The 27647-nt window shown below is 37.0% G+C and overlaps 1 protein-coding gene across 12 annotated transcripts in view; it reads left to right on the top strand.

The window, feature by feature from the left end:
- PARD3 (par-3 family cell polarity regulator) overlaps positions 1-27647 on the top strand; it is a 664911-nt gene that overhangs the window by 442896 nt on the left and 194368 nt on the right. For 7 of the 12 annotated variants that reach the window (XM_054020949.1, XM_054020947.1, XM_054020944.1 and 4 more), the window contains 5 exons: positions 2286-2474; positions 2937-3107; positions 14614-14764; positions 21963-22152; positions 26830-26981. In XM_054020949.1, the coding sequence (XP_053876924.1) occupies positions 2286-2474; positions 2937-3107; positions 14614-14764; positions 21963-22152; positions 26830-26981 (853 nt within the window). The remainder of the gene's footprint in view (positions 1-2285; positions 2475-2936; positions 3108-14613; positions 14765-21962; positions 22153-26829; positions 26982-27647) is intronic. The other 5 variants (XM_054020950.1, XM_054020946.1, XM_054020941.1 and 2 more) reach the window with 1 other exon arrangement.

Below are 27647 nucleotides of genomic sequence, written 5' to 3'. Positions count from 1 at the left end.
AGATGCTGTTACTAAAATGATAAAATGGACTTAGCAGATTGTCAGTGGTTCCATTTTTACCTTTGTGGAAAATTACAAGTTTTATGATCATTCTAAAATCAGGGCTGAGTTATTTATGGCAGTTTAGGACAGAAACATCATCTGTTCTTTATCTTATTACTTTTTATCTCCATATTCAATGTATCTAAACACCATCACAAGTTTGTTCTAGTCAAGAAAGTTTATAATTTAAATGTATACTATATTCATATTATATTTAAAAAGTAGAAAATTTATCTCAAATATCACTTATTATGAATTGATGCAAGGTGTGAATTTGAAGCCAAAAATTCACCTACATATTTTATCACCCATCGAATTTTTATTACAAATTACATACTTGAGCAGCTTCATTCATTCAGTTGAAGTCATTTCAGATGACCTTTCCTTCAGCAGACTAAGTCTGAACAGAATGTTGTATGGTTGCTAATTGTTTTGGACATGGTGTGTGAAAAATCTTAAGGGAGGTGAATGTTGTTCAGGGATCACAGTACATAGATTCTCTTGTGTGTTTATTTCAGGCATGTCAAAGTATATGAAGCAATAAATTTTTTCTGCAGATCAGCTAATCATGAAAATAATGTTGAGGTGTTTGATTGACATACTGAAGCTGTTAATTTGGAGTGTATCAAGATCAAATGGAAGTTATTGCAATTAGGCAGTGATTGTGTTTTATTTTCATTTTAAATTTTCAAATGCCACATTTTACATTTTTGTGCATTTTAATGCTGTTGAGTGATGTTCTTGGTGCAATTTTTATAGTTTTTAAATTGAGATTCTTACTGTTCAATATGACTTCAATGCAAATTTTATTTTCTTATAATTGTTGGTATATTATTGTTGGCTAGGGAAAATTTTAGTACAATCTGTGTGTTTCCATGCTCTGCAGCATTGTGATTACCAATTAAAGGGGCATTGTCAATTTAAAATTAGATGTTGTTATGGCTTTGCCTCAGTGTACCAGGTCTTGACACCCAACCTCTCAGGGAGGGTTAGGGGTAACAAAAATGATCCCACTACAAAGAAGGTGGATGAACTAGATGACCCACCTAGAGGCTCCTAACAACGCACACAATTCTGTATCACATATCTTTGGAAACAGGAGGCTGTCTCATATATTAATATCTCCTTTTGTATGGTGGAGTGGCACAGTATAGACTGTTTTATTTCAATACTCACCAGTCTCCGTGTGTAGTGCTTACTGTTATTTCAAGCATCTCTTTTCACTCAGATGTCTTTAGAAGAATTTTGCGTAGAAATTATGGTATATAGAAGGGAAAACAAACTAGTTGATCTAACATCCCCTCCCCAGCCTGACCTCTCTCTGTCTGCACGGATATGTGAATGCTGCTCCAGTTCTGGCTACTCAGTGGGCCCCTGCCCCTCATAGCAGTAAGCAGCCAACTCTCCACTGCAGTAGTTGCTTGGGCTGGCCTCATCTCAGCTGGAGGTGAAGTTGGAAGCCAGCTGCCTGCAGTTGAACAGCTAGGAGGAAGCGTGGATGGGTGTCACTGAGCAGCTGCCTGCCACATAGTCCAGGGACATTGGCTGGGATACTAGTTCCTTGGGATGGATTTTCTAAAACTGTGCTCATGAATTCAGAAAAGAGGGCATGGGATGTATTCAGAGGAATCCGGGACCAGAGGGGTGGGGGGAGTAAGAACAGTGGTGAGGGGCTGAGCAAGGAAAGAAAGGAAATAGTGGTTGGTTGGACCCAGCCTTGACTGTGCAGTTTTTTTGGCTCCCGAGAGCAAAAAGGTTTCCTGTTGCTGATCTCAGCTGTAACATTTTTCAAGACATTTATTTTAATGCTGCTAATTCCAAATGTAGAAATTGGGGCAAGCAAGTAATATTTATCTATCTTCCTGCTGTTTGTTTCCTCCTGTATTTTCAAGTAAGAAAGTATAAAACTTTAAATACTTCTAATACAGTTTACCTCTGGCTAGTAAAATGATTAGTGTCAATATTGAAAGTGCTTCATATATATGGCACTTAAACCTTTTTACTAGCCAATGATGGGTTAAGCATATGCGCACGCGGACACACACTCTCTCCCCCATCTGGTTCTAGGAATCATCTGGAGGTAATACCAGATGCTCGATTAACGTGGATTTCTCCATGGAACTTCAGTGGGAAATATTGTGATATTGCAGTTAAAGAACATTTCTTTAACAGTACCTGTAGCTGGAAGACAATTGCAAGCAAAAACATTTTAAAATAATGCCACGCTAATCCTTTCCTGACAGAAATCAGAGGAAGAAGATCTTGTTCTTACACCCGATGGCACCAGGGAATTCCTGACATTTGAAGTTCCACTTAATGATTCTGGATCAGCTGGTCTTGGTGTCAGTGTCAAAGGTAACCGGTCAAAAGAAAACCATGCGGATTTGGGAATCTTTGTCAAGTCCATTATTAATGGAGGAGCAGCGTCCAAGGTAAGAGGAATATCCATCTGTCTGTTTTCCCACTATTTAGGCCACAGCTTTCAGGAGAATGGGATTTCTGTGTTCGTTGGAAACAGTATTTTCTAATTTCTCTCTCAAATGTAACTTTTAGATTGCTACTCAGATTCACATATTTGTGTGTCTCAGGATTTAAACAACCTTTAAAGGCTCTCTGGAAGGAAGAAAGCAATCACTGGCATGTTTCAATTAGTATGCTATTTGGGTAAACAGATTATGATAATGGCTTGAAGTGCAAATGTATAAATGATTGGAACAGACACTTCCTACAATGGCTGCTTAAAAGCTTATTATACCAGTGTTCATTTGGCCATAAACTATTAGGATTAAGCGAAGTTGTTTTTTTTTGTTTTTTGTTTTTTTTTTACTAAAGACATAAACTTCCTTTATCGCACATTATTTTATGTGACTGACCGCTACCTTTTCTTTTGCCAGGATGGCAGGCTTCGAGTGAATGATCAGCTAATAGCAGTAAATGGAGAATCATTATTAGGCAAGACAAACCAAGATGCTATGGAAACCCTAAGAAGGTCCATGTCTACAGAAGGAAACAAACGAGGAATGATTCAGCTTATAGTAGCTAGACGAATAAGTAAATGCAATGAGGTAAAGAATATACTCTTTATTTAGTGTCTGAAAGCTTTAAATACTTTTGGATATTCTTGTTGATATAAGATTTGATGCTTCTTTCGAGGCCAGGAAAATAGTACTTGAGAATCTACAAGAATGTAAAAAGAACAGGAGTACTTGTACCACAAGTACTCCTGTTCTTTTTGCGGATACAGACTAACACGACTGCTACTCTGAAACCTACAAGAATGTAGTGTGGAATTATTTCAATTTCAGTTTTATACACATTAAACTTATTACCAGAACAATGAAGTTTATTTCTCATGAGTATATTATTTCTTTTTGAGCATATTTATCAATAAATAATAGGAAACACTACATAGAGGAACATTGATTTTGTAATTGGATTACACTATCAATGTGAGTATAGGAGTTTTTGTGCAATATTTTTTTCTCAAATGCAATTTATGCTTTTATACTTTAGGTTTAGCGGTCTTTCTTTTTTCATTCTCAAAACTGTTTTTAATTTGTGATCAAATGATCTTAGTGTTAACTGCCTTCTTACCATCTGAAGTATAGGTTATTAGAGAGAAAACCAGCACAGATTTATATTATTTCTTATACTTGGGGATCCAAATTTTCTCATCTCATTAGCACTGAAGGAATTCTGACTTTTTATATTGGTCTTATCCTATCTAATCAGAAGAATTGTTGGGGAGAGGGAAAATCTCACTCAGCGATTTTTCAGGAAGTCTTCCATTTCTGTGTGCTTTAAAATTTTTTGTCTGCTTCTACATGCTGAGGATGAAATGTTCTAAATTTGGGTAATATAGGGCTTATTAAAAGTTCTATATGAAGGAAATCTGCCAATTCTTAATGGAAGCTTAGCAAATGTGTTGGGATAATATTTTTATAAATATAATGGGGCAAATCCAGCCCTGGTATAAGTCAGCAGGATTTGTGTATGCACTTACATTAGAACTGGATTTGATTAAGAAGAGATTTTGAAATTAATCATGGTTGCTACACAAAAGTCACATGTCAACAATAGCAAAACTCAGTCTGTTTCTCCTGATTCCAGCCTGGAAATCCTGTGCCTGACATAAATATAATAAAATGTACTTGTGAGGGAGAGAGGGTTGTGTCCACTTGGCTCTCATTTACCAGTTTTGTAGCTTTCCCAACCCCTATGAGGGTTAGTGAGATGAACCATGGTGACCTACCTGGTTCAGTGTTGTGCAGTTATTGGCACTGCCTGCACCCTTGGTAAACTGTATTTAAGCAAGATTTTTTGAGACTACTGTTTTCTCCTGGAATGCTTACTTTCACCACACTTGCCAAAAGCAAAACATGGTGGCTGTGGAATTTGCATGATGGAATGTAGCTTTCACAGGCCAAAAAATGACCTTCCTGCCCAGTAGGAGAGATACAGGCCCAGTTGCTTACAGTCGCTATGCCCAGGAATATAAAAAGAAAAGCAAAAACTCTTCTCGGGTGGGTCCCACAGTCCTCTCCCTAAACTGCCTTTTGTCATTTATTTAGGAACAGTCCAGTCTTTAAACCCCAAGCTGATGGCCACCAGGACTGGGATGCATCCCCCCACTTTTATGTACAGCATTAAGTAATTGACAATTATTTTCCTACCTGAGAAGTATCATATGTTGGTCATTTCTTGGACTCTGCTAGATTCTGGCTGCCAGACTTATAAACCTATAGTGTGGCAAACCTTACGTCAGCAACAGTGGTGAGCATTACTCTCTGGTGGCAAGTGTGTCATCCTGAAATCTCTCTCCAGCTGCCACCTAACCATTATGCAGCCTCAATAAAGTTTTATTTGAAAAGTGCTCTGAGCTGTGTCCCAAACAAACCATCCACATGCCAGCAAGTCTACAAAATAGAAGGGATGGCATGGTGAAGTCCTAGACTAATGCAACTCATCCAAAGAGGGGTGTGCTTCAAAAAGTATTCGCATCAGGAGTCGACTTCTGCATTTTCAGATGGTCATAAAGAAAATTCTACCTCTTGTCATAGTAAAATATTAGAGAAAAGACAGTCTGTCTTGCCTTTTTGGAGGATCTGGTCAAAAATGAAAGCGTGCTTGTATTCTCAAGAATGTATGTAAAAATTGCACTTTCCTGTTTGACTAGTTGTATTCCTTGTGTTTGTTAGAGTTGTATCTGCCAACTTTGGTGACAAAAAATAGTTTATGTTCCTGTTAGTCTTGCAGAGCCAACACAAGATGGAGGGAGTTAGATTATGTATGTTTCATCTTGTGTATCGTCAAAATTGTTTATTACTATTGCAATTACCTAGGGGTTTGCCTGCAATTTGGCCTGCAAAACCATTAAAAGTGGTGATCATTCCTATGAAGTAAGAATCCTGCTTAGCTCTCAGTCCACAGATTGTATTTGCCAGGCTAGCTGATAGAAAAAGCTTCTTTTTTTAAGATACCAGCCCAGTAAAAAATTTTGCAATTTGAAAATCAAGGTGGGTTCTTTCATAATACTGTCTTGTAACCCCGCCTGTTGTTAGCAATAAGATAGAATCAGTTGGATATTAAGGATGTGGGGTACATGAAGCTTACCTATTGAATTTTTTTAAATTCCTTGTAAATATTGTTTTCAATGGTTATCTTTTTACTTGTAAAATTAGTCCATTTAATCTGGAGTTGGGGGCCTGGGGAGAGAGAAGGATAGAGAGAATAAAGTGGAAGTGTAGAATAGCACATTTTAGAGTCCCTTTTCAGAGCAGAATTTCAGTCTAAGGCCTAATCCTGTTTCCTCTGAATGAAATAAGTTTTTGACCATTCAATGGAATGGAAGTAAGATTAGTAGACATGGTTCTACAAGGGACAGATAGTTAGATTTTTAAATTAAATAGCATCTTTACATTTCTATAATCTGAGCTTACTTCAATTTGAGTAGTTTGAAAGGTTTGGAAAGCTTTTTCAAATATTTCATTTGTTATATTCACATTATTTTTATACAACTCCAGTGCCACACTAAGCTTATAAAGCAATTGAAGCTACAATAACTGCTGTAAAAACTACATAAACATCACATTTTGTCTTAGTCAACATGCTAACGAGGCGATCATTTGTATTATGTATGTTGCTAGCACAGAGGTGATGAGTATATATTTTAAACATTCTGGGTTTTTCTGGTTGTTGGTATTTTAAATAAACTTAATAAAGTTACATCTTTAGCTAAAATCTATATTATCAAATTTAAATTTTTTGGGTACTCTGTGATACATAACATAAGAGCAGCCATAGTGGGTCAGACCAGTGGTCCATCTATCACAGCATGCTGTCTTCCAACAGTGACCAATACAGGTGCGTCAGAGGGAATGAACAGAACAGGTAATCATCAAGTGATCCATCCCCTGTCACCCATTCCTAACTTCTGTGCAACAGAGGCTAGGGATACTTCAGAGCATGGTTTTGCATCCCTTCCCATCCTGGCTAATAGCCCTCCGATGTATAAGTAGTATTGTATATTGACCCCCAAATATACTGGAAAACTGAGGCACAGAAAGGTTAAGTGATGCACTCAGTGTCAAACATCAGTAGCAGAGCTGGGTAGAGTTTGCAGTAGGATGGTCTTAAAATTAATATTGGCTATATTTAATAAAGGTTTCTGGACCTGCCAGCAGGTTTCTAATGATCTATCAACCAGCTTTCTGCCCACTTAGCACATTGATGCCTTGTGTCATGGGGCCAGCATTTCCTGTTAAATCATTGCGATGCCTAAGATGTAAAAAGAAATGCCTGGCTCCTTACATTAGGGTTTTTTATTATTATTATGCTGGTTGGACAGACAGCTGGCTTCTGTATCACCGTAATGTGTGCACAACCCTCAAGCACCAGCATCCGCCAAATCAGCACAGCTGTCGGGCATATGTATTGAACCCAGAAAATAAGAATAATCATTATTTGCTCAGCTCTATTTCCCCTTCTCCCTCCATCCTGGACAGCTTGCAATGAGATACCTACACTGGCACTGAGTTACTCATTGTATGGGACAGGTGAATATCTGCTATCAGGAGGGAGACTAGTACATGGTCACTCATGTTGCAATAAGACAAAAGTTTACATAGTCTAATTAACTTGTTCAATTAAGGATTTTCAAGAAATTTTTGAGACTCACTTATCTCCAAACATGCCAAAAGAAAACACATTTGGTAGATTTCTGTGCTCCTAAATCCTTTCTGTGTCTCTGCTCATCTCTCTTCCTCCTGCCTTCCAAATGCAGACAGAGCACAGCTCAGAGCTAGAGAGCAAGCCCCTGCCCTCATCTATTTTAACACTAAAGTGATCGGAACTGGCTCACCTGTCCCACTCATCGCTTTGAGGTAATTTGGGTGCATTATAGAGGGAGGAAATGGGGCAAACAAATTAGCCTTCCTGCTTGTATATGTGTGAATGCATTTAACGCTAGTTGCCATACTGAGACATAAAGTACATCCATATTCCAACCTCCAGTCTCTCTTGGAGTGGATAGTGCCACTAATTATCGATTCTGTGTCAGAAAAGTTATCTCAAGTAGAATGGCCAATTTCTTAAAAATAGTTAAGCCAGTAAAAAATCTGCCCATGTATCCAAACTCCAAGCTCCAAACATATCTGGAAATTTTGAAAAGTAAATTATGGGCAAGATGTACCTCAAATCCTCATCTTCACATCTCTTCATAACTCCATCCCACATCTCCTCCTATTCCCTTCTTTCTGCTCAATCCTTTTCTTCTATCTACTCCCTTTATCTCCTTCACGCACATTTTTCTTATGCCTGAAACAGACTATCACTAAATGCATGCCAAGCTCCAACTGATCCCTGATTTAAAAAAAAAAAACCACCCAAGAAACCTCCAAAACCTATGTTGCAACTTTTTCTGCAAAGCATCCAGCTGGATGCACTTGCATCATTCTATGTGTGGTTTTGTGTTATGCTGGCCACGGCTTTATTAAGTAAGTTGATCTGGGCAGAGATGTGTTATTTCTTTGGTACACTGAATCAGTGGCACTGTGCTGTGGACACCAGAAGCACTTTTAATACAAAATAATTAATAGCACACAAACCAGAATTAACCTCCTCACCGGCCAGTACTTAAGTTTTCCAATTTTACAAGTTTGTACCTGGTTTCGGAGGCTAAATTAGATGTTAACAATCAAAAACCCATTTAATTTTGGCAGTAGTGTTTTGAAAGGAACTGTTTTGGGAAAAGGAGGTCTGAGTAATTTGGACACATTGGCCTACAAAAAGCAGAAGAGAAGGGAAGAAGAAAGCTTGGAGAATAATTTTGTGCAGCAGAAAGGAATTTAATTCTAAAGTTAGAATGCAGTGCTCTATTTAACAAATTTCTATAGCCGCTCCTCTAAAACCACAAATGCTTTCCTGTCAATCAGAGTTTTGATAAATTACATTCTGAATGGGAATGAGAGAGAGCTGGATGATTGTTCTGTTTGTAAAGATGCATGATATGAAATTTGATTTGATCGCTTATACAGATTAATATTTTGGCGGCAGATAACCTTTTGCATATTTACGGTCATAACTTCACATGGGACGGTATTGTTTAAGTAACAAGGACCAAGTTAGTTGTCCTTTTATAATCCAGATAAGGAGTAGATAGTGCATATAGTTTTTAGCAAACAGCTGGTTCTCATCTGAATGATAAAGGGCCATGATGGAGATCCTCATTCATAGTTAAAAAAGCAACCAAAACCCAACTCCCTTAAGATGAACACAACCTGCATCGTGGAACATTTTGCTTATGATTCTGTGATGATTTGCTTAATGCAGCCCATTATAGTTTAGTACTTGTGCATAAAGGTGGAACCATGGAGCGATGCTGCTGCTACCAGTAATCATTGAGGCAAAATGAATTTTGAATGGGAGCCAGTAGCATTTTTGTCGAATATCAAAGGGGTAGCCGTGTTAAACTGGATCTGTAAAAGCAGCAAAGGGTCCTGTGGCACCTTATAGACTAACAGACGTATTGGAGCATGAGCTTTCGTGGGTGAATACCCACTTCGTCATGCATACGTCTGTTAGTCTATAAGGTGCCACAGGATTCCTTGCTGCTTTAGCATTTTTGTGAGACTCTAGTCTTCATAGTCATGCCTTTATTGAAAATGGGAAGCTTTTAAGTTTTTGTTTACATTAGCTGCCCTTTATCTGTTAAATAATGCCAAGATAGCAATGAAACCAGTTTAAGAGGGAATGAAGCCACCTATCAGGAACAACAGCTCTTTATTTTTACTGTACTGTTGCTTTTACTGTCCATTGCTTTTACTGTCCATTGCTTTGTCTTGCTAGCAGCATTTACTCCAACTTTGACATGTTTCAGGAAAGTTTGTGTGAAAAAAAACAAGGATAGGCAAAAGATTTATTGAAAAGCCCTTTGTATACCCCCCCCCCATCCAGTTTTTGTTAGTTTAGAAAAGGCATTGTATCTTTTGTTAAATATTTGTGTAGCTGACTGTTGATGTCTTTATTTAGATCTCTCCTTTGAGATGCTAATTAGAAACTGAAAAAAGTCTTTCCCATGAAAATAGTAAAATACATAGTTCCTGTTACAAAGCACAACCATCTAAACACAATGATCCTGTTGTTTATTCTTTATGCACACTGCAGCTTATCAGCCTACCTGGTGTGAATTTCTATGCATTTCTCTATGATTCTAAACTTTCTTCTTGTATCTTTCTAAAAATCTGTTGGGACTGTCTCACAAGGGAGTTTGATAGTTGTCTTTAGAGCTTGGTTGTCGCATGGAAAATGATCACATTATATGGTTCAGTAAAAAGCTAGACATTTTTTACTTGAACTCAGTAATACCGGGCTATCTTTCTGGGAAAATAAATCATTTGATTGCAGGAGTGTACTAATCTATTTAGACTCATTTTCACACTTTCTTTAAACAAAGTGAAATAAAGACTAGTTCATCTTTGAATATAATTGGCATGGAAGTTAAATTCCTGAATACTCTACATATTTTTTACAGTATTTCAAATTTTAACATTTTTATTCTTCCCAAATTTGCCTTTGATTTCTTTGCATCAGAGGCTTAGAATATTGTTTAATTTACTTTTTAGCAAAGCTGTCACTTGTAATCTGCAATTTAAAAGAAACTAATAAAACAAATCCTCATTTCACAATTTAAACCTTATAGAGTCTAATTCACTTGCACTGCAAGTTTATTATTCTCCTGCAGCTTGACGTGTCTCCAATTGTAATTGTGTTGACCCTTCAATGCAGTATCTCTCCACTGCTTATCAAACTGAGAAAGATAAGTCCACAATTTGGAACTTCATTAAATATCTCATTTATATTAAACAGATGATAGTTTAGAACAGAAATAATAATTTTTACAGACGTATGACCTCTGACTCTGGTCTTTGTGGTCATCATCTTTGGAATGCAGTGAATTTCTCAAATGCCCACCCAGTCTGTGTTCCTAGCATTGAGCCAGTGACCAAATGTCATATGATGTTAGCCCATTGGATTGACTTCAAAGCCTCTCTTGTGAAGATTGTAGTTGAGTGCTTTGTAGCTCTTGAAGCAGATTTTATTTAAAGACTTTAATAGCATAAATTTCTTTGTCATGCTGGAAATTTGAATAGTATAAATCATAATGGGGAACTATTTTAAAAATGCTGCTTATTATTGTAAGTCGTGAAACTGCAAACTGCTGTTCTTCCTTTAGAGACCATTCCTTAGAAGTGCTGAGTACTCTCAATGTTTGGTGACTTCCAAGGGATTGCAGCATGCCCCAAATCTTTTGGGAAGTATTCAGTAGAGGACTGGTTTCAGAGTAACAGCCGTGTTAGTCTGTATCTGCAAAAAGAAGAACAGGAGTACTTGTGGCACCTTAGAGACTAACAAATTTATTAGAGCATAAGCTTTCGTGAAGTGGGCTGTAGTCCACGAAAGCTTATGCTCTAATAAATTTGTTAGTCTCTAAGGTGCCACAGGTACTCCTGTTCTTCTTTTTTCAGTAGAGGACTGTCGATTAATGGCAGTTAACTCACACGATTAACTCAAAAAATGAATCATTATAAAAAAATTAATTGTGATTCATCGTGGTTTAAATCGCACTGTTAAATAGTAGAATACCAATGGAAATTTATTAAATATTTTTGTATGTTTTTCTACATTATTAAATATACTGATTTCAATTACAACACAGAATGCAAAGTGTACAGAGGTCACTGCATATTATTATTTTTTATTAGAAATATTTGAACTATACAAATAAAAGAAATAGTATTTTTCAATTCACCTCATATAAGTACTATAGTTGGATCTCTTTATCGTGAAAGTGCAATTTACAAATGTAGATTTTTTTTGTTACACAATTGAACTCAAAAACAAAACAGTGTAAAGCATTAGAGCCTACAATGTCACTCGGTCCTAATTCTTGTTCAGCCAATCGCTAAGACAAACAAGTTTGTTTACATTTACAGGAGATAATGCTGCCCACTTCTTATTTACAATGTCACCTAAAAGTGAGAACAGGCATTCGCATGGCACTTTTGTAGCCGGCATTTCAAGGTATTTACAGATATGCTAAACATTCTTATGCCCCTTCATGCTTCGGCCACCATTCCAGAGGACATGCTCCATGCTGATGATGCTCGTTTAAAAAAAAAAATGCAATAATTACTTTGTGACTAAACTTGTTGTGGGAGAATTGTATGTCTCCTGCTTTGTTTTACCCGCGTTCTGCCATATATTTCATGTTATAGCAGTCTCGGATGACATGTTGTTTGTTTTAAGAACACTTTCACTGCAGATTTGACAAAACGCAATGAAGGTACCAATGTGTGATTTCTAAAATAGCTAAAGCACTCAAAGCAAGGTTGAAGAATCTGAAGTGCCTTCCAGAATCTGAGAGCGATAAGGTGTGGAGCATACGTTCAAAAGTCTTAAACAAGCAACACTGTGATGCAGAAACTACAGAACCCAAACTACCAAAAAAGAAAATCAACCTTCTGCAGGTGGCATCTGACTCAGATGATGAAAATGAACATGCGTCAGTCCACATTGCTTTGGATCATTATCAAGTAGAACCCATCATTAGCATGGATGCATGTCCTCGGAATGGTGGTTGAAGCATGAAGGGACATTGAATTTTTAGCGCATCTGGTACATAAATATCTTGCGACGCTGGCTACATCAGTGCCATGCGCATGCCTGTTCTCACTTTCAGGTGACATTGTAAACAAGAAGCGGGCAGCATTATCTTCTGCAAATGTAAACAAGCTTGTTTGGCTGAACAAGAAGTAGGACTGAGTGGACTTGTACGCTCTAAAGATTTACATTGGGTTTTTTTAAAGCAGTTTTTTGTACATATTTCTGCATTTGTAAGTTCAACTTTCATGATAAAGAGATTGCACTCCAGTACTTGTATTAGGTGAATTGAAAAATACTATTTCTTTTGTTTTTTACAGTGCAAATATTTGTAATAAAATATAGTGAGCACTATTCACTTTTTATTCTGTTGTAATTGAAATCAATATATTTGAAAATATAGAAAATATCAACAAATATTTAAATAAATGGTATTCTATTATTATTTAACAGTGTGATTAATCGAGATTATTTTTTTTAATTGCACGATTAATCAAGATTATTTCTTTAATTGCTTGACAGCCCTAATTCAGTACCTTGCAGGATCTGGGCACTAGTGTATTTTGATAGATCATGAGATATTTATATGCTAAAGGATTCATATAAGAATATTGTGCGTTGAGTTCTAAACACAACTTTAGATAAAATGACCAAAACATACTAACCTTTGATGCCCTAAATGATTACAAAACAACACAATTATTTGTGCTATATTAGTTCATCAGAATTTCTCCTCAGGGGATCTGGATTCAGTTCACAAATGAAATTAATTTAATAGCTAAGCCGAGGGTTGACATTTTGTCCAAAACGCCCATCATCACTCAGTTACCAGTAACAACAAGGGTCCAAACATCTGTGGTTCAGGCACCTCAACAAAGCTCAATAAGCAGGGGTATTGGACAGTTCAGGAATTGGATAATGGGAGATGAAGTCTCATGTCCGTGGTTATTGGCCTAAGTGAAACAAGTTGGAAGTCTCCACTGGCTCCCTTGTGGACACATGTTCACATTACTCCTGAGACCCTTATTGGAATTTATCAGCAGAATGGCTAACAGTTAGAGATGCTGTTACCCCTAGATCAGTGATACTCAGACCTCAGTAGTTCAGGATCCAAATCAGTGATCAACATTACCCGAAAGAGCCACATTAGTGTGAATTCATTGTTACATTTACTATAGTACTATACAGTCATATTATTCTCACAGCAAAATGACTGGCCAAGTATTATTTTATCAACTACAATTGGTGGTTAACATAGTAAAAGCATCCTGATTAGTTAATAACTTAGACTGGTTAATAATTAAACCACACAGTGCTTTAATATCATGTGCTGCAGAGAGCCACCGGAGATGCATTGAAGAGACACTTGCAGCTTGGGAGCCTCAGTCTGAGTATCGCTGCCTTAGATGATGTCAAATTATATTTATTTCACCATATAAGAGCTCTGCTTTTCCTGAAGTCTGATTCTCTATAGTACATTGAGGGAAACCTATTTTTTCTTCTTTCTGAAAATCTATTCTGCACATATAAAAAGAGAGGTGACCAGATTCTTCCAGAGAAAATATAGGGGCACCCTCAAGACACACATCAGACAGTTCTGATGAAGGGCAGCTGGGAGTGAGGGAGAGAAATGGTGTTTGTTCTTTCTCACCGTATTTGCATGGCCAAGTAATATCCTTCTGCATCACATAGCAGATCTTGTATTTCATATATGAGGGAGTACTGTCTTGAGGAATCATGCTGGGCAGAGAACTCTGGGCTGTGTAAGGGACCTGTCATGTTTTGGAAATGCTGATTGTTGTGAAACTGGCAGGGATGCTGCGAAAGGCCCTGAAAACATGGGACATTCCCAGATTTGCTGAGCATGTGAAATCTCTTTACCCTAAGGGTGAAAAGTGTGAGCAAAGACTTTATCATAAACAGCATGTGTTCATGTATGTCAATACTAATGTGTACGACAGGGATCCCATGATAATTATGTACAGAAGCAAATTTCACCATTTCAAAAAGGGTCAGAGGCCCAATTCCAAATGGAGTTCTCTGCTGCTTCAAGAAGTCTTGTCCTGACAGCCTATCAATGTGTGAAAGAGGCCATGTTGTTTGTCAGATAATATTGAAACATGCAAACTGTATATTTCAGAAATTATGCCGCAAAGGTAGACCAAAATGCTTTTTGTCTACATTTTTTCTACTGAAAGGGTTGAAATCTGACAAGGCACCATGGGAGGTGCAGTGTAAAGTGTCATTGAAAGTTGGTCATTAAGCAGAGCTGTCATTGCAAATTATTTTGGGTCCAGGGTGAAAAGTTCTAGCGCATTTGGTGCCCAGCCGGGTCCAGGCCTTAGGCAAGTTGTTATCATTCCCCCATGCTGTTAAATGGACTTCAGTGCTGATTTTCCTCTCTCTATGCAGTTGGAGTCACCTGGAAGCCCTCCTGGGCCAGAGCTGCCTATAGACACTATACTGGATGACAGGGAACGTAGAATTTCCCATTCGCTATACAGTGGGATTGAGGGTCTCAGCGAATCACCCACAAGGACTGCGGCACTAAGTAGGATAATGGGTGAGTCAAGTAGACTCTGCTAATCACATCTTGTTTTTGTCCTTTCTGTGGTTCATTGAAGGGTGATTAATGTATTATTTATGTGCGAAGCATGGAACATGAAAGTGGCAATGACCAATTTAAAGCATGCCTTTTTAAAAGAATTGTTCATCACAAGCCTTCTAGCTAGCTTAATGTGAGAGGGGAAGTCAATCAATTGATTGAAAAAGTAAGTTTCAGATCCCATAACAGGTGGCACAAGAAATAATGGGAACATTTAAAATGTTTTTCAGTGTCTGAGGTGAGAAGCTACACTTCATTTTAGTCTGTTTAGTCTGAGTGGTGAAGTTTCATGCAAATAAAATGTCAGTGAATATTACTATAAAGAATGTATAGTTATGTTTCAGCACTGATTCACCTTCACTTTAATCATGCTCAAAAAGAAAATAATGTAAACTGAAGCCAGTATGTGTAATAACGTATTTCCTTATTTCAGTTGAATTTGTGTTTTGCAGGGCACCAGTTTTAAAACCTTGTAAGTGATTTTATGCATCCTTTGTTTGGATTCTGTGCCATACTGTCTGCATAGCCCCCAGTGGATAATGAGGTTATTAGCACTTGCTCTGCAGCAGTTCAGCTTTCTACTAACAGATTTAGTTCATAAAAACTTGTCTTGCCACAGGAGTGGTTGGACTTACTGAGCAGCTCAATCATGGGATTAACTTGTAAGGTTTTTCAAATTTAAAACGCAAGGAGATGTTTGATTAATATGGCACCTGACATAAAATACTTCTATTTCTAGCTTGAGTTGCAAGTCCTGAACTCCAACATAGCCATTAAATCCACTGCCTTTTAGTATGTTTGACATATATGTACAGCATTAGAATTGGAGATCCTGTTATAGAATTGACATGAAGGAAGAATGAATGTAGTTTTCAGTTCCCTAGGATAGCTATTCAGCTTCAGAAAGTGAAAATCTCCATTTGTGGCCTTTTGCTAGTTACTGCTTTGTAAACATTTCTCCTTGTACTTTTTGAAGTAGAAGAATCACCCTTTCTTAGACCTCTGAAACTCCACAGTTTTGGTTTGTGTGATTTTGTATCAGTTCAGTCATATTGTAATCTGAATGCACGTAGCAAAGCCAAAACTAAAACTGAAAAGTTCTCTTAAGCTCTATGGCATTGCATTTGCACAATCCAAAAGAAACATAATGTGACCAAGTATCACAAATCCATGGAACTTTTGTCTCAAAAATTCACGTCCGTCTAAAGAAAGTGACACATTTTATTTTGAGATCTGATTAAAAGTTCAAGGAGTGAAAATCTGGCTGAAATTGTTAGCACTATAGTTTTAAACGTGACACTAGTCTAATTTTGCTATTTCAGTTTTCCAGCTAAAATATTTGTACAGCACTTAGCTACTGTTTTTTTCTATCAGTGTGCAGGGGATTTACATGTCAAATTTGTATATGCATTAATGAGTTACCACGTAAACATCCTGTGCAGCAACAGGTGAATAGGCCTTGAGAGAGGATATCTGGTATGCATGTGAAGGGATGCACTATAATTTGACATCAAAGGAATATAGGATTTGCCCTGCTACATAAAACTAGTCATCCACCAAGTACAGTTTCTTTCTTTCACAGTGACCAGTAACTGAAGTCTCAGCAGTCAAAAACAAACAAACAAAAGCCCTTAAAACCTACTGTGCCCCTGGCCAGCTCTGCAGTGTGTGCTGTGCATATAGGGGATAAAAATCCATCCAGACTCTTGCAAATGTTCATTTTAGGGATGATTAGTACTATGAAATTAGGTTGGCTTAACTACAACTCTCAAGGCTGTGAAAAATGTTATGCCCTGTGTGACGTAACTAACCCAACTTAAGTCCCAGTGTAGATGGAATTTTTCCATCGACCAAGCTATTTCCTCTAGGAGAGATGTAGTTACTGCGATGACAGAAGAACCCCTTCTGTCACTGTAGTGTCTACACTAAAAATGCTACAGTGGCACAGCTGCAGTGCTTCCGCTGTGCCACTATAGCGTTTCCAGTGTAAACATACCCTTACATTCTGAAGCATAAGTACTGATTCTGTCTAGCTCAGCCCTCATCCTTAATGGGACTGCGTGGTTACACAGCTGGACACCATAGAGAAGGTCAAACCATGTTTGAATAATGTATATAAATGTGATCTAGCCCACCGTGGTTAGAAACTGGTTTTGCTGGAACTGAGACAGACTCTGCTGGTGTAAATCAGCATAGCTCCATTAGCCCATCACATTTAAAACCAGTTTGAAGGCCACTGTGGATTGACTATAATCTGAAAAGTTTGGAATGCCTCAGTCAAGTCCCCTCTGATAAGTTTTTCTTCTTTGATCAAATAAAATCCTAGTATTGCAATCTTCTGCCTCATGTTGTATGAGTGTCTGTATGAATCATTGTGTACTAAATAGCACAACATGAATGTGTTTGCATTACCTGTTGTTACAGAAGTGGTCAGTAACCACAAACCTGCTTGTTTTGGCATAGGCAAAACGACCACAGTGTTAGTAATATAAACCACATAACAAGCACACACACAATCCATTAGACCTAGCAGTTCTATTAGCATTTATAATTTGAAATTTCCTAGAATTTTTTACTTCCTGATAACTGAGATATATTATCCATGCTATTACCATACTTCCTCTGTGAAAACTTGGATTCACCTGCATGAGGTGCCTCTCATCTGGGCCTAACAATAAGGATTTATGCCTGTCGTCTTTGCTGGATTTCTAGTTTTGGTCTTTTTTGGTCTAGATTCAAAAGTGTTTCTAGGTAACATTTTTGCAATTCCTCCAAAGTGAAATTTAAAATAAAATCATGTGGTCTTATACTAACTTGCTTGTGCCCAGGCTTAAAAGTTAAAGAACTTTTTTTCTGAAGTACTGTAGCTATTTATTGTCCATTATGCAACTGATTTCTGTCATACACAAATTTAGAGCTGATTTCACTGTAAATTATTTTTATTGAGGAAATGTTTTAGTACAAAGTCATCTTGCATCTCCTAGCTTTAGTTGCAGCCTGAATGCTTGCTGATTTCTTATGACCGTAGCAAGGTTTGATGCTAAAGGTGACTAATCAGAAGTTATTTGTCAAGGTTTTGGTTAGAATAACAATGACTTAGATTGTATGCAGTGTAGTTGTAACTGTGTTGGTCCCAGGTTATTAGAGAGGCAAGGTGGGTGAAGCTCTCTCACCAGCAGAAGTTGGTCTAATAAATATTACCTCACCAACCTTGCCTCTCTAATGACTTTGGGATGAAAGGCAATGTCAATCTAAGGGCATGGCTACACTTGCAGATGTAGAGCGCTGGGAGTTAAACCAACCCACAGAGACCGCAGCAGGGAAAACACTGCCATGTGTTTACACTGTCAGCTGCAACTGCAGTGGCTTTTGCCACAGCAGTGCATTGTGGTAGCTATCCCAGTGTGCAAGTGGCTGCAACGTGCTTTTCAAATCGGGGGCAGGGGGAGGGTAACAGGGAGTGTGTCAGCTTGCTGTCTTGTGAGTTCAGACAGCAGCAGACCCCCTGCCTCAGAGATGAAAGTAACTTAAAGGACTTACCAGTACGCGGGAGTCCTGAGCAAGGGGGCAGGGCCTCAACTGGAAGGTGCGTCGCCTCAACTGGAAGAAGCAGTCATTTAAATTGCTGGCTCCGGCTGCGATAGCGGCTGCTGGGAGCCTTGGGCTCTTTAAATCACCGCTGGAGCTCGCAGCAGAGCCCTGGGCCCTTTAAATCACATCAATAAAATACAATAAAAAATAAAATAAAATAAAATTCTTCACTCTTGTCAAATATTAAGAATGGTAGAGGAAAAGTTAAAAATGTTACTGAATTACTTTAGCCTCTCAAACTGGAAGTTCAATCTATAAAATGCAGTAAGGTTCTACTTTCTCACAATCAACTCTTTGGAGACATTGTTAACTACAGAGTTAACAATCTTGTAGGCAATATGTTTGAAAAGGAGTCCATTACCAGGCTAACCATTAACCTGTCCATCAAAGAAGTGATTGCTGGGCAAAGAATTAGCTGTTATGCAAACTGAACACATTCATTTCCGTTGACAATGATGGGTTATTTGCCATTTAGTACCAGTGTATTCCAATAATTTTCATCTATTTTAGAAAATATCTCATTCAGCCACAAAATTTTCTTTAAATAACCATATAAAATACATTCAATTAGCTAATATCCTGTTGGGTTAGCTAATGTTCTTTTGTATCAATGTATTGGGATAATTAAAGTAAAAGTACAGCAGCATGATTATATAAAAGGGGTAAAAATTAGAATTGCTGTAGATCCCATAACTCCATGCAGGTTTTTCCACTTGTACTTATGTGTATTATAAGCAATGAGCAAAATATTAATATCTGGCCACATGTGTGGCTCATTTTAACAAAACATTTCCAACTCTTGGTACTTTTTATAACACAGTACATTATTACTATACAGCACCATGGGGTTCTGTCTCTATATTACATATACATATATACTATACCCATACCATATGGTAAGTCATCTGATTTCATAAAACTTATTCTTTGTTGTTCATGATAAGGGTGACAGTTTTGTTAATTACATTTTATATCAAACCAAAGTTTCCTGCGACATTTACCATTTTGTTTCATGGTGATTTATTGGAAATATTTAAGCCTATGCCCAGGAAACAACCAAACTTTTTAGAAGGCAATTTTTTAGCAGGCAACAATGTCTAGAGGGGTAGTGTTGAGTTACAAAGAAGCTTATATCGCATGGAAGAATTTGAGTAACAAATACACAGGAGTCACTCTTAATAACTTGCCAGTTGCCTTAGATAACTGAATAATTTTATTTCCATATTTGCAGTATGATTGGTATTCCTTATAGCAAGTATAAGTAAGTTTATCTCAGTTATATTACAAATATTGCGGTAATCTTATATATTTAAGACTAAACTGACAAAGTTTTAAGGCTGATCATTTTCTGTAGCATCAGTTTTACTGTTCTACTAAATATCTTCACTTGTTCTTTAACCCTGAGCATATTTGTATTGAAAAACAGGAAATGGTGACTCAGGCTAAAATTATAGTGATATTACTGAACATTGTCATAAAAAAGCCCCTTTGTGACATATTTGTATCTGTTTAGTCTATTCTGGTGATGTAGGACTTTTATATAAATTTAAAAGTTACATCTGCTTTTTGTTAAACAGGTTGAAAAGTGTGTTACTCAAAATGCCATAGAAAATATTACTGGAAAATATAATTCTATGTATATTTAGATAGTGGTGGTATCTTCAAAAAAATACGATTTGGCTTTTAGCTGGGAAGAAACAACGTTTCACTAATTTGTAAAACTCCTTAGGGTCCAGTGCTACAACTCTTGCCTGCAGGAGTTGTCCCACTGAGGCTGGTTCACATATGAGGTGCAATGTCAAGCCCTTATGTCATCTCTTTGATTCATCAGGGTGCTGTCTTGATCCCTTTAACATCAATGTCAAAATTCACCTGGGCTTCAGTGGGAACAGAATTAAGGTCTTGGGTGAGATTTTCCAAGTTTGGTGCATAAATTCATGTTTTAAAATCTATATCTGGGCACCTACATAGGTGACTTCATTCATTCATACATTCATTTAACTCTTTTATTATAATTTTTTTTTCCAAATTTCAAATTTTTCAGCCAGCTCTAGCTACGAGTACTGAACACTTCTGAAAATTAAACCATTTGTTCAGGCATCTGAATATGAATTTAAGTTCTTAATGTTAGTAAACCAAGTTGGAAAATGTTGGCCTTGATCACCCAGGGCTGGATCACGGGAGGTGATGAATCCCTTCAGTTCCCATTGACTTTATTCCTTCTGAGGATCGCAACCTCAGCCAGTTAATGTTCTCCTTCAGTAGGATGCAAGTACTTGATTGTATATTTTCAGACTTCTATGTAGTAAGAAGTATGTAGTTTTTCCCCAGGGTCAGTCTAGGACCAATCCTATTCAACTTTTTCATAAATAATCTGGAGAAAGGGGTAAAAAGTGAGGTGGCAACGTTTGCAGATGATACTAAACTGCTCAAGATAGTTAAGATCAAAGCAGACTGTGAAGAACTTCAAAAAGATCTCACAAAACTAAGTGATTGGGCAACAAAATGGCAAATGAAATTTAATGTGGATAAATGTAAAGTAATGCACATTGGAAAAAATAACCCCAACTATACATACAATATGATGGGGGCTAATTTAGCTACAACTAATCTGGAAAAAGATCTTGGAATCATCGTGGATAGTTCTCACACGTCCACACAGTGTGCAGCCGAGGTCAAAAAAGCAAACAGGATGTTAGGAATCATTAAAAAGGGGATAGAGAATAAGACGGAAAATATCTTATTGCCCTTATATAAATCCATGGTACGCCCACATCTTGAATACTGCGTACAGGTGTGATCTCCTCATCTCAAAAAAGATATACTGGCATTAGAAAAGGTTCAGAGAAGGACAACTAAAATGATTAGGGGTTTGGAATGGGTCCCATATGAGGAGAGATTAAAGAGGCTAGGACTTTTCAGCTTGGAAAAGAGGAGACTAAAGGGGGGATATGATAGAGGTATATAAAACTATGAGTGATGTGGAGAAAGTAAATAAGGAAAAGTTATTTACTTGTTCCCATAATATAAGAACTAGGGGCCACCAAATGAAATTAATGGGCAGTAGGTTTAAAACAAACAAAAGGAAGTTCTTCTTCACACAGCGCACAGGCAACTTGTGGAACTCCTTGCCTGAGGAGGTTGTGAAGGCTAGGACTATAACAGGGTTTAAAAGAGAACTGGATAAATTCATGAAGGTTAAGTCCATTAATGGCTATTAGCCAGGATGGGTACGGAATGGTGTCTCTGTTTGTCAGAGGGTGGAGATGGATGGCAGGAAAGAGATCACTAGATCATTACCTGTTAGGTTCACTCCCTCTGGGGCACCTGCCATTGCCCACAGTCGGTAGACAGGATATTGGGCTAGATGGACCTTTGGTCTGACACAGTACTGCCATTCTTATGTTCTTAAGTCACATGTAATTTTACTAATTGTGTTACATCAGTCTTATCAATGATGTGACAGATTTGACATGACATTTTATCATTTGGAGAATATATGATATGTAATATTCAGGTCTTTATCTACAGTTACTTCCCCCATTCTCCTCCCCATATTGAACAGGTAAATACCAGCTGTCTCCAACAGTGAACATGCCACAAGATGACACTGTTATTATTGAAGACGATAGACTGCCAGTACTTCCACCACATCTTTCTGACCAGTCATCTTCCAGCTCCCATGATGATGTGGGATTTGGAACCACAGATGTTGGCGCATGGGCTAAAGCCACAATTAATGAATCTACAGACTGGTAAGACCATAGTCCAGAGCATGAAAATGATAGTCAATTGTAATAATTTATTTTTCTTTAGTTTAATGGTTAGCTACACTGAATATTAATCTTCTTCTTTTTTTTTTTTAACATTCAGATAGGGTGACTAGATAGCAGTGTGAAAAATAAGAAAAGGAGTGAGGGGTAATAGGCACCTACATAAGAAAAAGCCCCGAATATCAGGACTGTCCCTATAAAATTGGGATATATGGTCACCCAACATTCAGACCACAACATTTTCAAACCTTTAATTGCCATTTTTTCAGTAAGAGAGTCCGTGCAGATAATTTTGATGGACTTTTACTTTCTAGCAGTATAGTTTTATGCAGTGTCAAAACACATTTAGAAAAGTGTTACCAACTATTATTAGGACCAAACTGGTATATAGCTGTGTTAACAGAATTAATATTATGTAGTCAAATTATAAGATGAGCCAGCCTTGCGTTTAATCAGAAAATCTAAGCATTTGTAGGACAGCCTTGTTAAAAGCTTAAGGTTATAAAACATATTTATAAAAAATTCCAATGGAAAATGTTAATTTATAATTCTCTCTATAAATAAGATATCTGCAAAATAAAACCGAAGATTTTATTTTGTGTACCAGTATATATTTAGGAGACTTTTATCACACATGCATCAACTTTTAGTGTATTTAAGGTAATGAATATTTTTAGATAATCTATTTAGAAATTAATTTAGGCCTGCTGGTTATATGTTAATGCTCACATAACATTTAACAAGTTAAGATTTCCTGAATATTTAGGATAAATATGATGTTCAGCTTTGTGATTTATAAGTACTGCAGAAGTAGTATACTAATATTTCCCATAATTTAAAATATTGATACCAAATTACCTGTCTAACCTCGCAGTTGGGTTGAATCTGTGATCTTATATGTAGATTTTTACATCTGAGCTCCAATGGCTAATGTATTAGTCCCATTATTAACTTGTTTATTGTTCTTAATAAAAGAAATATTGCATATTGTTAGTACAGATCTAAGAGAACTGTGCATTAATTTGCAAGTCTAGTAATTATGTACTGCAATGAGCAAAATAAAAGACTGTCTCTATGGAACCACCTCCTAAGGGTGTAGTGATAATTAACACAAGCAGAGTGAAGAATTAGAATTTTCTTACTAGCCCTATCTCCTGGGTCTATTATGAATGTGTCAGCAATATCTTAATAAAATAGCAGTGGCAATGCCCTTTGGTTCTGATTTGCACCAGTCAGCTACTTCTGTTTTGATATTATGTTTGAGTTGATGTTTAGGGATTGATCTTGCTGATTCTAAACAGCGTTTTAATGATTGTAGTAAAAATAACTTTTTTTCAATCTACACTTTGCTTTTCTGTTAATATTGCAACTTTTCATGTAGAAAAGTCTCACCTGTAATTTGGGCCCTTGAAATGTCCATCTGTCTCTTTTTTGTTAAAGGTTTTAGAGCTGTAAATCTAAGATTTTTAAATTGAACAGCACTTAAGACGTCATGTAATACTTATCTCTGAATGAATTTTTCAGCTGAATGGGGGTTGGGTGGGGGAGAACCTATACCATAAAGTAAAAGCCCATTTGAAATCTGCAGATGCTCTTTACATTTACTGCTGCAGTGTAACTTACTATTCATATACCTTTTTAAGCTTAAATGAAAATAACAGCAAAGAAAATAGATTAGATATCGTGGAATTCATTTTGTACAAAAACCTTTAAATCTTTTCCTTTATGAGAAATTGTTGAGGTCTTTAGATACAATTGCAGGGAAAAGAGCAGATCAGTTTAGGGCCTTACTCATATATAATGCTTTTTATTTGTAAAAAAATAAATAGCAGCAGAAGTAGATTGTTGCATTAATTTCCTGCTGCTAATGGGTGAAGGAAGATTTATAAAATGAAGGTGCATTGTATGATATTGCTGGAAGGCTCAAAGGGTAAAGCTAAGAATATGGACGAAGGGTTATCCAAACAAGAATGGCAGCTGTTCTGAATCACCGCAGAAAATGTAAGCTTTTCCAGCCTGACAATATCTCCCTAATCCTTGATGAAAATGTTATGAAAACAAAGGGGCAATAAGACAGGATTAATAAGTGGAATTTTAATAACACTGAGGGTCAGTAGACGGTTACATTCTTTTAAGAATCAGCTGTCGTTCCAGAAATCTTATTTGTTAAGTATGCTAGAACATAGTAAATTGTGATGAGTTGCAGTAATGTGAGAAAGAAGGTGACTTTAACATAGCTGAAAAATATTAAAATTAGCTATTTTGGGGTGTTAGTTACTCAACTATGCTTCTTGCCTTTTTAACGTATGGATATTTACCATATAGATGTGCTTTTGAGTTACATTTGGAAAGTGTATGTGTTCAAATGGCTATGATGTTGGTCTTTGTTAATTATTGAAATAGGTATTGCCTCATTAATAATATATTTAAATTCTTTATTATTGTGGACATTAAAACTGGTAGCATAATGTGGCATTCTGATATTTCTAGCAAGCTAGATTTCAATTAAATTGAGACTTGTGGTACTTTGCATCTAGATGAGAGAGAAAGTAATTCTTTGTACTGTAATTACGTAGCACCTATAACTTTTAGCATGTTTTACAAATATTAAGTAATTGGCCCTCATAATAGCTCAGAGGGAGAGATAAGTATGATAGGTGCAGATGGGGAAGCTGAAGAGAAACTGAGAGGTTAAATGATTTGCTCATGGACTCAGAAGCAGAGTCAGTCAGTTTAAGAGCTGGGATCAGAACTCAGGAATTCCTGGCCCCTCACCTGTGTTCAGAACATACCACTCTCCACACTCCTTGATCTACTTTTGAAATGTTTATTTAATCATAAAGTTTTAGCTTGTGGATATGACTTTAAATGAATAAACATACACAAACCTGAATTTACCTGGACATGATATTCAGCTTTAAAAGAAATATGATATATCTTGGATAAATAAGCAATTATGCGAAGAAGATCAAACCAAAAAAGGAGTACGCCGCCAAAACAAACAGGGTTAGAAATTTAGCCCTTGCAAAGAAAGAAGCACACAATGTATTCTCTTCAGCAAGATGAAACTGAGCATTTCTAACTTACATAAGCCACATTAACAGCTGTTGCTAAAGGAATTCCTCACTTTAATATTATACCAACTCATCCAATACTAGTTGTGAGCTCCTGTGTGACCTTTGGAAAGACATTTATGATCTCATAATCAGATCATAAGTTTAATTGAAGTAATTGAGAACATATTCTCAAACCCATGCGAGCCATATTCAGCTCACAGTTGCACTGCCATACATTTTTTAAAAATTCAGTTTTCTCCTTCTGTAATGTGGGGATAACACCTACTTCACAGGAATATTGTGACAATTAAATTGTTAATATTTGTAGAGCACTTAGCCCCTAATTCAACAAAGAAGTTAAGTATGTGCTTAAATGCTTTGCTAAATCATGGCGTTGGGTACTACAGAGACAGGTACCTTAGAAATGGCTGTAATAGTTAGATGTAAAATACTATGGGTCTGAGCCAACACCACTAACATCAAAAGACATTGGACATTGCCTTCAGTGGGACAGGATCAGGGCCTGTATAAGTGAAAAGTATTGCATGGCTGTCACTTGTGAGCATACATCCATTGTCAGTCATTCACCTGTCCTTATCTCATGCACATATCCCAAAACTCATTCATATTCTACAAAGTAAATCAATGCATAACTACAGTATATGAATGTTTAGCCTTAGATTTACACATTGATTCTTTAGTATAAGAGCTAGCAGTCAAGGTTTGGCACTAAGTGGCCCTCCTGAGCCACTTAGTGCCAAACCAAACTTGATCCATCCCCAAATCTTGACCCTCTTTCTCTAGTTTCCCTCCTCATTCTACAAGCATTAATACATTTATCCTCAAACATTCCTGGACATATTGCAGTCCCTTCTTGATAAAGAGCTAAATGACTTGCCCAAGGTCACACAGGAAGTCCATGGCAAAGCCAGGAACTGAATCCAGACACCAGTGACTTAATCAATGCTATCCTTCCCCTCCCCCTCAATAAAATAAGATGGGGGGAATGATAGGGCAGTATTTCTAGACAGGCTAAATCCAGAAAATACACTGAAAAATTCACAAGAGAATTTTGGATTTGTTTGTTTTGTTTTTGGGGTGGAAGGGTTCATCCCAATTCTTTAACTGCAGAGTTTCAGAGAAATTCATGTGACTTCAGATAGGACAACACATTTGTGCTTTACTACTGTACTATAAACTTACTTGGAAAACAAACCATATGTGTCACTAAGAATGAGAAATACTCAAAAAAGTATTCCTATATATATGGAAAGTCAAAGTAAACTGCACTGTCATGCTAATAGCTCTGTGTGTTTTTACTGCATGTGTTTTGGTGTGCATAGGGATTATATACATATTTTTTCCATAAAGGCTTAGTAGGCTTTTAATTATTGATGCTTGTTAAATCACTGTTGCTGTGGACACAATAGGCCAGATTCATTCTTGATGCAACTCCATTTACATCAGTGGTTTATTTAAAATTGGCTGCCTTATCAACAGATAAAGAAGGTAGAAATCATGTACCAAATAAAGACTTTTCTTTGCATATGAGGGGGTTGCATGATCTTGATAAATGTCTGCATGATTTTTTTCGTTCCCACAGCACTCTTAGTCCAGATGCTGATCCAGTGCTTGCCTTCCAGCGAGAGGGTTTCGGACGCCAGAGCATGTCAGAAAAACGCACAAAGCAATTTTCAGATGCCAGTCAGTTGGAGTTTGTTAAAACACGAAAATCCAAAAGCATGGATTTAGGTAGTGAGTGATATTTCTTTGAATGCTTTATCTGAATGTATTTTTGATGTTGTAAATATTGATTTTTGTCATTTGTCATATATGATTGACACACAGAGCTAAACATGTATGTGTGATGGAGTGGTATAAAAACATGAGTGGCCAAGCAGCCTGTATGTACAGTTTGTAAATATCTATAAATTTGCTTGTTGTAAACATACAAATGTATATGAATATACCTGAGTATATACTTATATATGTATGCAGTGTTGTTGTAGCCGTAGCCATCCCACAATATTAGAGAGACAAGGTGGGTGAGGTTGGGAGCAACTTCTGTTGGTGAGAGAGACAAGCTTTCGAGGTTGCACAGAGCTCTCCTTCCAGACTTGAAGCTTGTCTCTCTCTCTCACCAACAGAAGTTGGTCCAGTAAAAGATATTACTGCACCACCTTGTCTCTATCAGATATTTCATAGCAGGTGAAAATGTGTACTTAAAAATAAACCACTGAATACTATTTTTTAAAAAGTAACTACTTCTATTGAGTTGACATTGGGAAGAGATCCATATTCTCAATTTAAGGCTATACCTTAAATAAACATAAGTATCCTTGACTATTTGCTATCCTAGCAGTCTACAATAAGTCTTACTGAAAATAATGGGGAAACAAATGAAGCAGCATATTAGAGAAT

Source organism: Malaclemys terrapin, chromosome 2 (genome assembly GCF_027887155.1).
Source record: "Malaclemys terrapin pileata isolate rMalTer1 chromosome 2, rMalTer1.hap1, whole genome shotgun sequence".
NCBI classification, from domain to species: domain Eukaryota; kingdom Metazoa; phylum Chordata; order Testudines; family Emydidae; genus Malaclemys; species Malaclemys terrapin.
This window is presented reverse-complemented; position numbering and strand designations above follow the sequence as displayed.